This window comes from Hippocampus guttulatus, chromosome 5, assembly GCF_054856545.1.
Source record: "Hippocampus guttulatus isolate MCC_2025c chromosome 5, RoL_Hgut_1.0, whole genome shotgun sequence".
NCBI lineage: Eukaryota > Metazoa > Chordata > Actinopteri > Syngnathiformes > Syngnathidae > Hippocampus > Hippocampus guttulatus.
This window is the reverse complement of record NC_141265.1, coordinates 16,079,299-16,095,641: the sequence shown is the minus strand read 5'-3', so window position 1 is coordinate 16,095,641 and position 16,343 is coordinate 16,079,299. Positions and strand designations below refer to the sequence as shown.

The following is a 16,343-nucleotide window of genomic DNA, read 5'->3' as shown; positions in this document are numbered from 1 at the left end:
AATTACAAAACCATCAAAAAACAAACAGTGAATTAAAGGTAATTTTCCTTCACCATTTTGCCATGACGCCCCCCCCCAATCAAGTGGCACCTCAATTTAAAGCTCATATTTTAAAAACTACTCAATTTTATTATAACCAACCAAAATAATTTTACAATGCAAACTTTTTGTATTGCTTATTAAGTGGGTAATGCACACCTATGATACTGATGAATTATTATTATTATTATTATACGTATATTGCCTGAGCCAGTGCCGATCAATGTTGTGAGCGGGCTCCCTCCAATGGGAAGCGAAAGAATTGTTACCTTAGTTCAGTTGCATTTAATACAAATAGGTTCGCATCTAAAGTTGAATAACTGTTTATATTTACGCATTTCGTTAGGGAGATTTGTAACTAATTTGCGCTGTACATTGTATTTGAATTTGGGACCCCCCGCCCCAAATGATTAAGCACATTGTGAATGTTCAAACTGTGCATAATGTTACAGTTACTTAAAATAACATTAAAAGTGCACTACCAATCAAACATTCTGAAACAATTACACATTTCTGTATGCCAAGTGTCTCGAAACATTTAAAATGGTAGTGTACGTCCACTCTGACGGTGGTACCTGGAGAACAAATCTTTTTGGGGGTGTAAAAAGTTCTTAAACTATGCAAGAATTCCTTCGAGATTAAGTCAACATAAATATCATGCAACACAAATATTTCTTTAAGAAATGAGCAACACGTGTCTTAAATAATGACACAATTTAAAAATAATAAAAACACAAGCAGAATAACATTACTCAAAATATTAATACAGTAGTAATAATAACACCTCAGGTGTGTGGGTATAAACGTCTAAGTTGTTCACTGATGAAAGGGGCATCACTCAGCATGGCAGAAGGTCCAAAAGGAGTTCTGGAGTTCTCCACGAGTGTTGGGACGAAGCAGGCCACGTGGTTCGACATATAACGCTGAGGGAGGGGGTTCTGATGGGAACCCCCGTTAATAGCAGCCGGTTTACTTATGATAGAGTCTATACTGAAGGAACACTTGGCTTGCGTGCCACGACTAGTGCGCTCGGTGGTTTCTGTAGTTCTGAAGTCTTTGGGTCCAGTGCCCTGGGTCCGAGATTGCGGCAAAAAGTGATAGGACGAGGAAGGCATCGTGACGCCATCCCGTAGTGGCGCATAGCCCACAGCGGCCGGGTTGACGCGCCCCTGCACCGTGTATGGGTACCCGAAAGGCCGGCAGTAGAAAACGAATCCATCCTTCCCGAAGTCGGGCTGATTTCTCTTGAACCGCTTCCTGCGCCTTAGGAAGCTGCCATTGTCGAACATGTCCTCTGAGGCCGGGTCCAGGGACCAGTAGTTGCCCTTGCCGGGGTTGCCCGGCTCCCTGGGGATTTTGATGAAGCAGTCGTTGAGGGACAGGTTGTGCCGGATGGAGTTCTGCCAAGCAGGAAACTTCTCCCGGTAATAAGGGAACTTGTTGCTGATGAAGTCGCAGATGCCGCTCAGGGTGAGCTTCTTCATGGGGCTCTGCAGGATGGCCATGGTGATAAGGGCGATGTAGGAGTAAGGGGGCTTCACCAGGCTCCCACCGCTGGCCTTCTCGGAGCAGAAGCCGCTGTCGCTCTCGGCGGAAGAGTCCGCCCCCGAGGAGTCCAATTCGGTCCCGACGCCCAGGTCGGTGTAACGATTCGCGGGCTCGGGCTCATCCTCACCCACGATGTCGATCTCGTCCTCCTCCAGAGGCAACTCGGCGTGTGGGGAAGAGTCGTATTCGCCGGAAAGTGTCATGGCAAAGTTCACAAACGTTCAAAATCCCCAGCCCCGTAAAATGAAGCACGACGCGCCGTGCATAAAAACCCAAAAGCACTCGTGCGTAAAAGTGCCTGTGCTCGTCCACCTCTGCTGTGACCGGAGGTAAGAAGCTTTATAAGATGGGAGGCTTTTGCCCAGCAGGGTAGACCCCCCCGGGGTGGGGGTCCTGTGGACCTATCACAAGATTCCCCCACCACAGCGGGGTTCCAAAGGAGGAGATCGAACAGGTGGGGGAGTCAATCTACTCAGGCAAACGTTAGTTAATATTTAAATCTCTATGCATTTCCGAATGGGAATCGTCCGAGCACTGGTAAAGTGATATTATAGATTTGACGCTCCACTCATTTGGAGCTTACACATTAGCATTATCGACTATCAGAAATTAACAATGATCCCCCGTGAAGTTAGTTGATTTTAGTTGTATTATTGCTATCGTGTATAATTCACATAAACCAGAAATCCTGTATTGTATTTTGATTTTGGTTCTTCATGTGTAAGTAAACGTATTGGTAAAATGAGTTATATACTGTACGTACATAAATTAAGACTTCCTGCTTTACTTAAAAAAATCTCTCTCCATAAAAAGAATCGGTCATATGTGATAAAGAAGTTCATATTTTATAGTTCATCATAAACTAATGTACATACAATACAATACATACAATACATGCTGATTTATAATACAATGTGTTGCTGGTCCATCTCACCTCGAAACTAAACCTAAACAAATAGTCTTCGCTATAAATGAAAGCGCTATATGGATAACATATTTTCAATAGTAAGAATAAATTAACGCTCTTAATATTATACAGCTCCATATAATGTCTGTGCTGTCTTGCATCAAACAAAACAGTAAGATAAAAGTTATATTTTATGATTAAGTATTTTAAAAGCTCATCAGCAAAGTTCCTCCCCACTCCCACCGCGGGTTCGTTTCGTTTGCTACCTCGGGATGCCCGCGTGGCTGGGGGGTGGGTATGACCATGATAATGGCCGTGGAGGGACGCCCCGCCGGGCAGTGCAGAAACTAAAGCAATGGCCGCTCTAAACGAGGCCAATCAGCATCAGAATCGAGTAGGAAACGGCCACAGCTGCACCGTGCCGCTCGGCTCAACCCAGGCAAGGGCTCGGGGGATTTACGACTCGGCCTTGAATAAAGCGGGAGCTGTCATCAAAGCAAAGTGAGCGGATATGTGCTTAAAAAACAAAACAAACAAAAACTACATCTCCATTGCAAATGAGCAGCGCTGGGAAAAGTCCACCCACTTCCTCACCTGACCTGTGCACGTGCGTGTGAGAAGGCTAATGGTTCTCACATGATAGCAGCACAGCACAGTAGCTTCAAACGGCACCAAATATCAAGTATGGCGTGTACAGACTTAATTTAAGGTGAAAGCAGCAACAAGTCAGCACGGACCTGTTAATCATTTAAGCGCAAGTCCATAATGAGAGGCAAAGAACGAGCTGACTTCTGCACATGGGTGTGGTTTTTTTTGTGCTTTTTAAAATGCATTTGCGCAGAAATTTCTCATTGGGTTGATCAGACAAACTTTTAAATGTTAATATACTTTTTACATGTTACATTGACTGATGCTTTTATAAAACGAAAAAGGAAAAACAAGGATTCAATGCCCGCCGAGATGGATAAAAACGGTTGTATTTTGCCGCTTAATTAATATTCTACAAACGCAATGTATGTTACCTCAGAAAATGTAGGCTACAATATATTAATGCCGCGAAATAAAATTTAGATTATTGATCAATTAGTTCTAGGATTTTAAAAATCTGTCTCTCATGTAAAATAAAAACATTGTTTTTGTGTGGAGGAACATTTTCAATCAAAATAGTCTGCATTTTTTCATGAGGAAAAATTAAATACAACAAATATTCATGTTTTAGTGCGAAAAGAATAATATGTGTACTGTATATGCAAAATCCAAGTATTTGTTTTTGGTGTGAAGGCGGTGGGAAACAAGATTTGGAGATGCATGATTTTCATTGTGAAATCTACATTCTCAATAAAAAATACAGTCTTTTAATCTGTGTTACGTGCAACTTCCATTGTATACACAAGTAACATCATATTACTAATATCATCATCGTCGTTGTCAGACGCCACTTTTCCAAATTTCAGGACATTTACCATTAGCGAACCTCTGGCATGCTGCTTCACCTTGAGTGACTCCACGAAGCTCAATCCGTCTCTTCTTGATCGAGCGAAATCAGAAGACTTGCTGTAGAATTGGCTCAATTCCAGGAAAAGAGCTTCCGATTATTTGTGTTTTTGTTGCACAGTGGAGATGAATTGTTGTTGGAGAATCTCTTTGTCCAAGTTTCTTCCTGAGAAACAGCACAGACAGAAATTGACATCACATGGGCGTATGTTACCACGACGGTGTCAAATCAGTGATATCAGCCTGTGGTAATTATTTATAAGAGACATAAAAATCTAGAAATACGTGAAAAACCTGTTGACATTTACGACTCACCTTGTAATATTGATTTTTTTTTTTAACCCAACAAATGTGCAGTTCAATTGCCTGCTGAGATTGCATTGTAATCGTTATTCCAAAAGGAACTTCTACATATCATTCAAATGGGTCCATAAGATGTCACGTGAATTTCCTCCCTGGTCCTTGTTAGTGATAAAGATTCATGCCTGAACGACCACGTTACACATTAGCTGCATTTAGTGAACATTAGCAAGTGTAGCTTTCACGCAAATGAATGAAGGGAACGTGCGTGAACAGCAGTGTGTGTATGCGTGTACAGTATTAGGCTGTGTAAGTTTCTTTACCTATAAAGACCAGCCGGCTGATCCGCGGCTGCTCATCCCAAAGCTGGGGAGTCTCATTAAGCTCATACAGTTCGTGGACCCCCTGTAGCATGACTTGGTGGGCTTTGGCTGCCAGTGACACCATTCCCTAGGAACACACGCGTCACACGATACTAGTGACAGATTAACCCACGGTGAAAGAAAAGGGCCCGGGACCGTTGAATGCAGATAAGGGAGCAGGTTATTGATGGCAGCCCGCCACCGAGGCGACTATTGTGCTTTACTGTACCTTTAAGCGGATGACAGTCATGGGTTGCCCTTCTTTGTTTCGCAGCGTCTTTTCCCAGAGGAGATCCTGCAAAATGTGTGGGGAAAAAAAAAAGAAGAGAAGATTTACTTTCTCAAAGGGGTGCATTGTGAGGGAGATAATTGGGGAAGGGGGGCGGGGATGCAAAGCCGAGGATCACCACATGGGTTTGTACCTGAATGAAAACATTCAGCGCATCTTCTGAAAGACTTCCCGCCACTTCAAAGGTCACGGTTAAAATACTCTGACAATAGGAGAGGATTCATTTTAAAACAAATGACACAACATTATGTGCCATTTTTCCCCCTGCATTCAATGACATAAATACACAGTAGCCACACACATTAAGTACAACGTCATGAGATCAAACGCAAGAGCCAGATTACGAAAAGTGCTGAGAGAAAGACAATTCAACAAAGATAAATAAACGACGTGGTTGCAGTGTTGGGGTGACACCAGTATTATGCAGTGCAACTACTTTGACAATGGTGTAAAATGAAATTTGACTCAGGATTTTTTTCCACCTGGACTGAGCAATAATAAAGTTGTAATCTTACAACAAAGGTAAAATCATGAAATCACAACTTTATTCTTGCAGCTAGCAGTTTCCCTCTTTATTTGAAAACTTTACAAAAATTCACTGAAACTCTTGACACCTCTGCAGTCCTTTCTTAAAACTTCATAATTGCAAAATTTGTTCCAATAATTTTTATTGTGAACATTTTTTCTCAATCTTACCCCCTCTTTTGGAATAGTCCAACATTTTTTTTCTCATACTACAGTTTTACGTTCACAAAGCTAAAATGCTAAAGTTATGTGTCTTTTTTTTTTCTTTTTTGGTGGGGGGGTGGGGGGGATAAAATGTGTCTGACTTACTGGCAAAATAATGGTGTTTGTTTTGTGCAAATGGTCCAAATGTTGCAACCTGTCAGTGTACAGTATGTCTTGTAGAATTGCTCTTACGCCAGAGTTTCAAAAATCCATGTTCTACTTTTTAATTCACAGAGGACAGTGGAATAAAAAAGCCAATATGACGGTCAAACTAAAGACACCCCCGGCTGATGACGTTGTCAATGATCATGTCGAAAACCGCAACTCCACTCGGCACCTCTCCATCTGCGTACAAAAGCCTGATCTAGCCCACCCTGCATTCGCCACCGACTTCTCACCCTCCCCTCTAAACTTCCTTGTGGCACTAAAAGGGCACTTTGCAGATGTTTGCTGTTTTTGTGTTGAAGTGTTAAGGTTACACACTTCCTTGTCATTTGGTATAACAACAGAAAAACAGCCGTTCCATTTACATGAAAAGAGCAAAGGTTGGGGAGGGGTGGCGTGTGTTGCAGGGGGTAACTTGAGGGAGGGTTTAAGCTTCATGTGGGAAAAGGGAACGTGGAGCAAACAGACGACAATAGCGGTATTTACACACACACACACACACACACACACAAACACGTCTCATCTGCATCCATCCTGTGGTAAAACTGAATGGGCATGAAACAATAGAAACCAAATTGAGTTCATGAGCCATTTAAGCTAATTTCAAAAGAAAACGCCTAATGAAGAAAGCTTCAAAAATACATTTGGAAAACGACAAATTCCATATTGAACTGTATGGTTAAATATCATCTTATAAAAAGGTAAAATATAGTCTAACTTTTTTTTTTAATCGCAGAGGCGTGTCAAAGTGAGTCTATTTGTAACATAATACAAAAAAACCCAACAACATCAAACGCTTTCAAGTTGATCACCATAAAAATAAAAATTAAAAAAGCAGAGGAGGGAGTTTTCACGGTGGTGTCACTGCCTGAGGGGATGCGGGGAAGTTTTGGCCCTAAGGAGAACGAATTACCTTACTCTCGCAGGAAATGATGTGTCAAAAGAAATTAGCAAACAAAATACAAAGGTGAAGGGAGTGAATTAAAAAAAAAAAAAAAAGTAAGACGGACAATACCTTGTCAAGATGAGGTCTGCTTGGTTTCACAACATTCAGCTTCTCTGCTAGACTGTCAAGAGGAGAAATATGATTACCATGTGATCTTTTTCTGATCTTGGTGTCTTCCATATATTAGTACAGTGAAACTGAGATCCTTCGATGTACTCAATTTGTTCAGCTCACAACAGAAGTGCTGTCGCCCATTCAAACAATACATTTATTTAACAGCTAGCAGATTCAAAACTGGCATTGCTTTGGCCATTTGTTTATATGACAACATTTTTTTTTTCCACCACGGGCCTCAAAGTGGAAGTTTTTGAGAACAACAGCTCACAGTTTCCATCGTGGGAGGAGAAGCAATCCATGCACATGCGTGTATTGTTTTTCTTAGTGTTGTTTTGAAGCTTTGTGTGAATAGGGATGGTTAAAAACGCTATTTCTTTCAAAAGTAGATCAATAGTAAAAAAAAAAAAAATCCAGCACAGTATTTTTGCTTCTGCTCCTGTCCCATGGGTGACGGTAATACCCATGACAAAGATCGTGCCAACAGCCACACAAGTCAGGCGTGATTCACCGTCGCGCCAATGAATGATACAATTTCCTCCATTTTAAAATAATGATTGCGCAAATGTTCACTGCGCCCAAAGAATTACAAGTGAAACTTTCTGAATAATTGTTTTGGCAGGAAAATACATCGTATCTCTGCTTTCCTCAGCTGCGGATTGCTATATAGTAGGTGCCCCCCCCCCCCCACCCCCTCCCATGCTCCAGTATAATCAGTGCTTAACACCACCTCCCCTCAATGGACTTGTAAAAACTTGAGAAATGGCAATTAAAGCCTACAAAACACCCACTGCGGCCACCAAACAAACTCAGCCCATTGTTCTCTCCATCGGGCCTTGCCTCCTCCCAGTCTTGCTGACCTCAGAAGTGTTGCGCCCAGCAGTTTGAGCCTGATGCGCTGTTAGTTAGTACCACACAGGAGCAGCGGCGGGGGGGATCCGCTTCAAACAGCCAACGTGGGCCCCAGGGAGACGTAGAAGCCCCCCCCCCCCCACACACACACCTTCTCCCCGACTTTTTAAAGCGAGGGGGAAAAAAGCTATCTGCTGGAAAAGGGGGGGGGGGGCTCCTCAGGAGCCAGTGGACACACACGGCTCTAATCCTCTGCAGCTGGCCTCACACACATTGACCAAGGGCATGTAAGAGAGCTTTAACACCGCGGACCGTTTCATTCACATGAAGGGATGAACACTGACTCTATTCAAGAGAATGAGATTCTATCAGAGGGGAAAAGGGGGACACAATATGATGACCACCGCGGGGTATAAGGGGGCCTCAATAAAAGAGTCTGTTAATTAAAAAGAAACACTGCGAGCAACACTGTTAAAGGTTGTTGGCTACACGCTTCGGACGGACGAGCAACAAAAGGCCGTCGAGGCAGAACGCTAATATCATTGTAACCTAGCAACCTACCCAATAACAAATAGCATGGCCATTTACGCCCGTCAGCCGCTTCATTAGTTACACTGGCATGTCTTGTAATAACGTAATGATAATCTAACATGATTCGCATTAAAATACAATTTTGTCTTTTGATTATACAAATCTATTCACATTCAATTAAGAGTTCTATTGAACTTTTCCCTTCATCTTCGTAAAACTTTTTTCTATGCTTCTACGTTTTTTTTTTCCTGAAAACTTGAAATCAGATAAAATGCAAATATTTCTCTTTGTAATGCAATCACTTTATTCTTGAATTTTAGGGGTTGCAATTGTTTTCTTTTTTGAAGTTTTGTGGGAGGCTTTCCCCATGTAATATTTTATGATACAGTTTTATTCCCATCATTACTTACGACTTTAGTCTTGAAAAATTACATTTTGGTTTTGCGGAATTATAACTTAATTCTCATACAATGATCCGCTTTTTGTCCTTGAAATATTAAAAATGTTTTCTCATGAAATTATGATCACCCCTTGTCCCCATTTAATAATGTAACTTTAATGTCATAAAATATCATTTTCAACCCTCCCCCTAGGTATTGGGTTACTCAAAATTAATTTTCTTTCCTAGAATTAACCATAAATAAATAAGAATTGATGTTTTTACTTGTACTATCGCAACATTATTCTCATAAACCAGTTGAAGGAGAAAACCAATAGAACGAAAAGTGAAATGTCTCTTTCTTGTGAATTGAATGCCGCGTGTATGGTCAAACTCACTTTGCTCCATCCTTACTGTCAAAAGAGTGAAGGTCGAGAACTGCCGAGAGGTCCACCCTGTGGAAGAAGACCAAATCGGACTTTTTCTGCTGAGTTTTTTAAAATTTTAATCATCACTTTACACATTCTGAGGGTTAACGCGAAGGTAGAAACTTTGGTCACACGGCGCTTAAAAGTGATGCAAAATAAATGGATTCAGCGTTGTTATGAAAAGGTTTTTTTGATTAACCCTGGCCTCTCCTTGCCCTTGAATGAACTTTACTGGGAGGGGTGGACGAACACACACACACCTACACGCACGCGTGCACACACAAACACACGCATATGCGACCCCCGTAAGAAGAACGACCCCGGGTCAAAGGGAGCAAGGCACCCTGGGTAACTGGACACCAGTGTACGTCTGGTGCTTACTCAGGACGCATCACTTTGTGTATGTTTTCATCATGTGTGTGTGCGTGTGCTAGGAGGAAGGGGAGGTGGTCGCTCTGGTGCTATGTCATGCCTATGCTCCTTTCATCTTTGATATGAAGATCTGAGCAGGGGCAGCACATGGAGTTCATCTGCCACACTTTACAAACAAAGAAGGGGAGGGGGGCGGGCTGCAGAGAGGCTCACGATAAAAAAGACCCCGCTGTGAGCACGATGGCGCTAACTACCTTGATCTTTGAGTTTCCAGGATCTTCGCCACACCGTTTATTGACCTGGGGGTGGGAACAGCAAATGTTATACCTTCTTCCAAATCCATCATATGAAAGATGTGCCCACGTCACACAAAGAGCTTACCTCACAGCATCTCGGACTTGAGCAAGCTCCTCCTCCCTCACTAGATCGGTCTTGTTGATAATTGTCAGGTCGGCGAGTGCAATCTGCCTGCAAGAGATCCAAAAGACTTTCTCTGACTACTGAACGATGACGTTGGAATTACACTGTAGGTCCAAGTAGCCAATTCTGATTTACTGCCTCTATTACTGCTCTATTCCTCAATCATTAATTTCAATCTGTTGATCATTTATGTGATGAGTATTAATGCTCTTCATCGTACATGATCAGGATTTGGGTGAGAGGGGGGCAGTCAGCATTCATAAGGGCTGATTAAGTTTAACCCTTTCAGGGACAGCAGTTACTACAGTGGACAGCTTATCATGTTATCAGGTTACAGGGTGCATGAAAGGGTTAAAAAGGTTCAAATACAAACACAGATGAAGAATGCAAAAGTGTCATGCAAATGGGTATTTACTTCAACAGCGGTATTTGTCCGACAAACAACAAAACAGCAGCTGTGGGAGGGAGGGGGGTCACAAACTGAAAGACGACAAGATGGGTGGCGACTGGCAAGAATCCCACTCATCACAAGATGTGGAAAATACAAAGTTGTCTATTTCGAATACCAACATGTTCATATTAACATAAAAAAAAAAGAAAATCAAACCTTTCTGCCTCATTCACAAGTCCGTCAGCCTTTTCCTCTCTGAGGTGCTACAAAAAAAGAAGCATGTTCATTTTTAAGGGCATTGACAGTACATGCATGTTAACTGTGGCTTCCATGTACAAATGTCAGTATTTTAAATACTTGAAGACCACGACCACGAGAACTCACTTTACATTTATTTGCGTTCGCAGGTTGCCCGGCATTTTTCCTCTTGGTATTATGACTTAATTCCCAGAAATACATTGTAAATGTATTTGTTTTGTCCGGTTAACTCATAATGACTATTTACTTCTAAAGGAAATACTTTTTTTTCATATTCCAACTTCTTCAGACATTCCAATTTTATTTTCATGATTTAAAAATAAAACTGTGTACTTTATTTTGGGGTAAAATTCGATTAAAAAAAAAAACAAACATTTCAACTTAATTTTCCCTTCTATGGTCATATTATTTTCTTCATAGTTTCGTCTTGTAATATCATCATGACAGTGTAATTTTGTAAACACACACACACACTATACTACATACTTGGTTTTCAAATGGGCTAGTAAGAATATATGTCATATTTAAGAGTTGCATATATGAAAGCAGGGTGACAATCTTGAGCGGAGCGGCAATCCCGATCCTATGTGTCAAACTGACATGCCTGCATGTGTGTCAAAACGTTTGGCGTCTTGAGATAATGGGATATTCTGCGCAACACATGAAGGGAGAGACATGTTGGAATGACCGCGTCACTGGAAGTTCTCCACTCTGGCATCCCGCCTCGGCCACCAAAGGCGTCACTTGGGCAGGCTCGACACCTTCGCCAAAGAGCCTATTATGCAGGTGTCACTTGCCCTGTTCTTTTTAAATACCTTCGGGAGGGTAGGATGTGTATCTGAGACTGCTATTGTGTGTTATCTATTGCTATGCACTTGCAAACTGTGAATTTCATAGGTTTAGAAACTTAAATCAGGCTTAAAAGTGGCAAAGTATTTGAATGCGCATGTCAAGTACTGCATGAGAGACAGGCATACTTTGCTATTCCATCTTGAAATAAAAACAGTTTACTCACACTTTCGGGGGTTCTTGCTAATGTGCGTGGCAAGGTCTTATTTTTCACAAAGGATGTGGTGACCTTATGAACGTTCAATTCAGTGGAAATTTTAATGAAACACAATGCAGTTGCATACCTGGAGTCCATACTTGGCATCAATGACGGTCACAATACCTGAGAGAAACAACATTGCTAAGAGTTCAAGAAATCCCTAACAGGTTGTGCACATTCGTGACTAAATTGCATGCGGCCTTTTGCTCGTTTGACTTCAAGTCTGTTGTGTTGTCGAGAGACGAGAGACGTTTTCCTCCCAACAAATTTGACTTTTGGTTGACTGTCCTGGAACAACACAGCAGACAGCTAAGCTTTCTCTTCATTTTCGCGGACACAACCAAACAAAATCTGCCATCCACACAAACACTAGGTACCATTTGGATCCACATAACCATTCCTATTGTACTGTTTTTAAATCACTTTTCCCAGGACAATCTTTAACCGTCATTTGGACTTGGTCAAACAATTTATTCTCTAGAGCGGTTAAGTTCTTTATATTTGGATGATAAGAGTGCTTTTGAAGGATGTAGTACGGGGAGCAAATCGTCTTTGAAGCGCATGCAGTTGCCGTGTGCATGAAATGTGCAAGATCAATAAAGCTGCCTTGCCTTTTTTTTTTAGATGGATTTCAACATGTCAATATTAAAAATAGCGGTGTTTGAATGTAATATAGCCGTCTCTACACTATTATTTCATTTAACATGCAATTTATATGAAGCCAACAATGATTGCCAACAAGAGTTGAGATGAATTCACTCACCGTCCAGATAAATGTCACTGCCCAGCTCTGCGTCAACCCAAAACATGGAAGCAACGGCGCCTGTAAGACAAACACAAGAGATGTTATGGTCTCAGGTAAACCCAAACCAGGAAACCTGTAAGTTCTGATTCAATCGAGGTCATGCAATTGGAATTATCCGGAAAAATATGAATACAAATTATAGTGAAGTACAATTAAATGTATGTAAATTTGTTTTTAATATTTTCCTCACAGAATGACAGGCTTCAAGTACTGACATAACTGATTTATCTGCGGGTTTTGGGTGTGTGTGTGCTTATTGTGTTACTGTCCTATTACTTTCACTCGAGAAACTTTTTGTACAAAATTCAATTATGGCACTTTTGATCTACAGACAAAGGAGGATTACCTCCCCAAAAAATATTTTAGTTCCAAGTGAGCTCTGAGAGGCAGATTATATCATTATCCAAGGCTTTCAACTGTTTATCTCCAGCTGCTATGTTCATTTTGCTCTCATTTTCTCATCCAAGAAATCATCACAGGTCGCTTGTGTTACTGTGGCGGCCACATCATATGTTCACATAATGCGCTTTGTGTCAAGCTGCCAGCTGGGAATAGAAAAGAATTGTAAATATTTGATGACCGTGGAATGAAAACTATGTTTTGGAGCGACGTTTCATGCAAGTCATCCGGATGGAGGGTCAAAATTCGTCATACCCTCCTCTAAAGATGGCGCTATGATTGACAGCAGTGGTGGGGCCAATGGCAGGAGATAACTAGCTTGTCTGGTCGAATAACATGTCAAGAGAATTGAAGAGGGCGACAGCGCAAGAATCCAGTTGGCGCATGTCCACCCTCCCTGACACCTTCTGTCACTTCCTGACAAGGCCCATTTGGCAGCAGACTTATCCTAAAATGGCCAAATAGTGATTTCCTGATTCAAACGTGAGGGTTGTATGGCTTTGGAGGTGTTTTGTTGTTCCCTGGATGCAAATCAGGCATGATCAGTAGAACTGAAGAGATGTAAGGTTAATCTGGTCAAATGTGGACATTTTACCTCCCTTCCGATTATAGTCTGTAAAGGTCAGATTATAGGATGGTGCTACCATATTATTATTATTATTATTATTATTATCATGATTACATGTTGATATATTGACAGAATTATGTGGGGTGTGTGGTACCACACAATAGACAAGCAAGCACACATTTGCCAATTTTTTCCCTCCCAAACTCGGTTCAGATGTTAAAAATCTTATAAAACCAGCAAACGAATGTCATTAATACAAACTTGACATGACAAAAACATTACATTACACTTCAGAGCTTGACCCATGTCTGTGTTCGATGTTAGACTAATACACATCAGCTCAGCTTAGAATCAGCGTCAACACAAAGAAATGCTCATCTTTTCCTTTGGCTTCCAGACGCCGAATTCTAACTGGTGGCTTTTTTGCACTCCGTGTTCCAAAAGAAGCCGCAGGATCGACAAGGGTTGTTAAGAGAACACGGGATGTCAGAAGTAGGGCTGAAAAATTAATCAAATTCAATACTGTCTCGACATTGCAGTGTAGCGGAATGCAATTTTCAAATCGCAAAGGCAGCAAATGGAGGGGGGGCACTGAGGACCAACCTCTGCTTCATTTGCTCATAATGGGCATTTGTGCATTACCTGGATCAGCAAGCCCTGTGGTTTCCAAGAGGATATAATCAAACTTGCCCTTCTTCTGCATCAAGTTCTCGATGGCTTTGAGTCCATTGTCCCTGAAAATGGGGAAAAAAACGAAAATGCAATGAAAAATTGTAGCAAGAGCCAAAGATGGACAGTAAATAAAATAATCGTGACTGAATGCATTAATAATTTCATGCAGAATGTCAATAACTTGCATAGCATCTCGTCGCTGCACATACTTGACAGAGCAGCAGAGGCAGCCGTTCCTCAGCTCTAGCCACTCTTCGTAAAGTTCCCCAGCATGGCTCACGGCTAGGGACTTCTCAAGTGCGCTCCCTGTAAGCAAGTTGTCCATGTTAACGCTTTATCGCTCAATACACCCAACACCATTTATTAGACTTATTTGTCACTGTTTTTATATATATACCTGTATATAGACTGTATATACTGTGTGTGTGTGTATATATATATGCGTGTGTGTGTGTGTGTGTGTGTGTGTGTGTGTGTGTGTGTGTGTGTGTGTGTGTCTGTGAATTATATCTTGTACTAATCTTCAGGACAACAAATGCTCTCCAGGATATTTGATAAATTCCATTTACAAGTGCATTTTGAACACAACTAGAAATGGAAAGTCAATGTAGTCATCGTTGGCCATCTCAGTTGTAGCTATGCTGCCATCCTGTGGAAAACGACCAAACTTTCAGCTAGGACCACCAGTCAGTGCCATCAACACAAAGGCTTTACCTTCTCCAAATTCATTGAGTATGACCGCAATCCGTTTGTCGTGTTGTTCTGTTAAAATATAGTTCAAGAGTGTGGTCTTTCCAGCGCCTAGAAAAGGAGAGAAAAATATTAATCCTGAAACACAGTTTACAAGTCATGTTGCAAAATTCTTGAAATGATCAAGGCTGGAAACTTTCCATAACGACTTTATGGGAGTAAATGACAAGAAAGAGGGATTTACGTGGGAACTTATATTCGAGTTGGCAAAAGTATATTCTTGGATTTCATGCAATGGGACCTCGACTTACAACTAGGGTTGGGCAGTATTATGGTCACACGGTATCCCGCGGTGACAAAAAACAGCAAGTCTGTGTGTGTGCGTGTGTGTGTCTATATATCCATCCATCCATCCAATCTCGAAGGTGTCTCTCACCAAGATAGCCAGTGATGATGGTGACGGGGATCTGCTCTGTAGATGCACCTGGCTGGGCATCGATGGGCACCAACTCTGGGCAATCGTCCTCATCCTCCATCGTGTTCAGACCATCAGGCGACAGACAGGATGATCTGTTGAATCAACACAAAGACACAACAAGCAACACAAGTAATCTGCCTTGCGAACAACTATTATGTCAAGTTCTGTTGGACACAATCTGTCAATTCGGTCAACCTTATGAGGCATTTTAATGAGAGGAGATATTTTGGCCGGCTTATTTACAGTAGCTGAGAAAGGTAAATGTCAGTCAGTATCATGCCGTGGTTAAAAGTAGATTTAAACAATGTTCGTCCTCTTTTATTCATTCATTAGCAACTAGCTAGCATGATCCATCCCTTTTCCCTCTCGAATTCGGTGACAACACACTAACTACTCTTTTATCATTTTACAAAGCAACACCAACGATTGCCTTACACTGCAATGAACCACACAATCAAGCAAAGTGTGACGATTTCACTGATGAAAAAGTGGCTGTACCGTTTATTCAAGAGAGGTAACAGTGTGCACCTTTGTTGACAGACCGGCTGATAAGGTGACTAGTATTAAAGGTTCCTATTTGGTTCAAAATACAAAAATAACGTGCACAGGAGGAACAAGAGACCCAAAACACACAATCGAGACACGCGTGAATCAAATATTAAAATTAAAAAAATAATAAAAATAATTATGACATAAAAAGTGTGAGCTCGTTCTGTTCACCTTTGAGGTTTTAACAGTCCGTCTCGGACGACGAACAGCAATACCGTTTTCCGATTTGGCCCATATGATAAAACATTAATGACGTAAAAAATTAATAAAATACCCGTTATAAAGGTAAATCAAAATCTAATGTTGAGCTGAGGAAATGTTACATATTTTACACACTGTCGTCACGGCAAACGCTTTACATGGATGTAATTACCAATATAACTCACAAGGGGACACAGTAGATCCGTCTTTTATTGGCTCGGAGGCTGTAAACAGTTATATATTTATTTTGTCACTTTTTTTTCCTCCTATTGCATATAATTTAGTAAACTACTATGTAATTCAACATCAATTATGTTATTAAATGTTTGTGAAAATTGGTTGGCGCTCTCTTTAACCATTTAAACGGTATTTTATACCAATTATTTGTGCATATTTTAGGGTCTTTTGC

The 16,343-nt window shown here is 41.2% G+C and overlaps 2 protein-coding genes across 4 annotated transcripts; both read right to left on the bottom strand.

Annotated features, from left to right (window-relative positions):
* Window positions 1-197: 197 nt before the first annotated feature.
* Window positions 198-2,124, bottom strand: foxd5 (forkhead box D5). Its single transcript, XM_086111599.1, has one exon. It carries the CDS (start codon window positions 1,788-1,790, stop codon window positions 825-827), a length of 966 nt encoding a protein of 321 aa, XP_085967725.1. The 5' UTR covers window positions 1,791-2,124; the 3' UTR covers window positions 198-824.
* Window positions 2,125-3,826: 1,702 nt separating this feature from the next.
* zng1a (Zn regulated GTPase metalloprotein activator 1A) lies at window positions 3,827-15,722 on the bottom strand. Of its 3 annotated transcripts, none has more exons than XM_086111767.1 (16): window positions 15,683-15,722; window positions 15,143-15,276; window positions 14,731-14,817; window positions 14,226-14,322; window positions 13,987-14,078; window positions 12,336-12,395; window positions 11,658-11,695; window positions 10,483-10,529; window positions 9,837-9,923; window positions 9,710-9,754; window positions 9,054-9,110; window positions 6,849-6,900; window positions 5,073-5,141; window positions 4,880-4,945; window positions 4,612-4,738; window positions 3,827-4,154 (listed from the first exon to the last, which is right to left on the bottom strand). In XM_086111767.1, the coding sequence occupies exons 2-16, from the start codon at window positions 15,240-15,242 to the stop codon at window positions 4,087-4,089; spliced, it is 1,092 nt and encodes a 363-aa protein (XP_085967893.1). In that variant the 5' UTR covers window positions 15,243-15,276; window positions 15,683-15,722; the 3' UTR covers window positions 3,827-4,086. The 3 variants fall into 3 exon arrangements, with proteins under 3 accessions (XP_085967893.1, XP_085967894.1, XP_085967895.1); XM_086111768.1 differs by having other exon boundaries at window positions 15,620-15,698; XM_086111769.1 differs by lacking the exons at window positions 5,073-5,141; window positions 15,683-15,722 and having other exon boundaries at window positions 15,143-15,675.
* Between the last annotated feature and the right edge of the window lie 621 nt (window positions 15,723-16,343).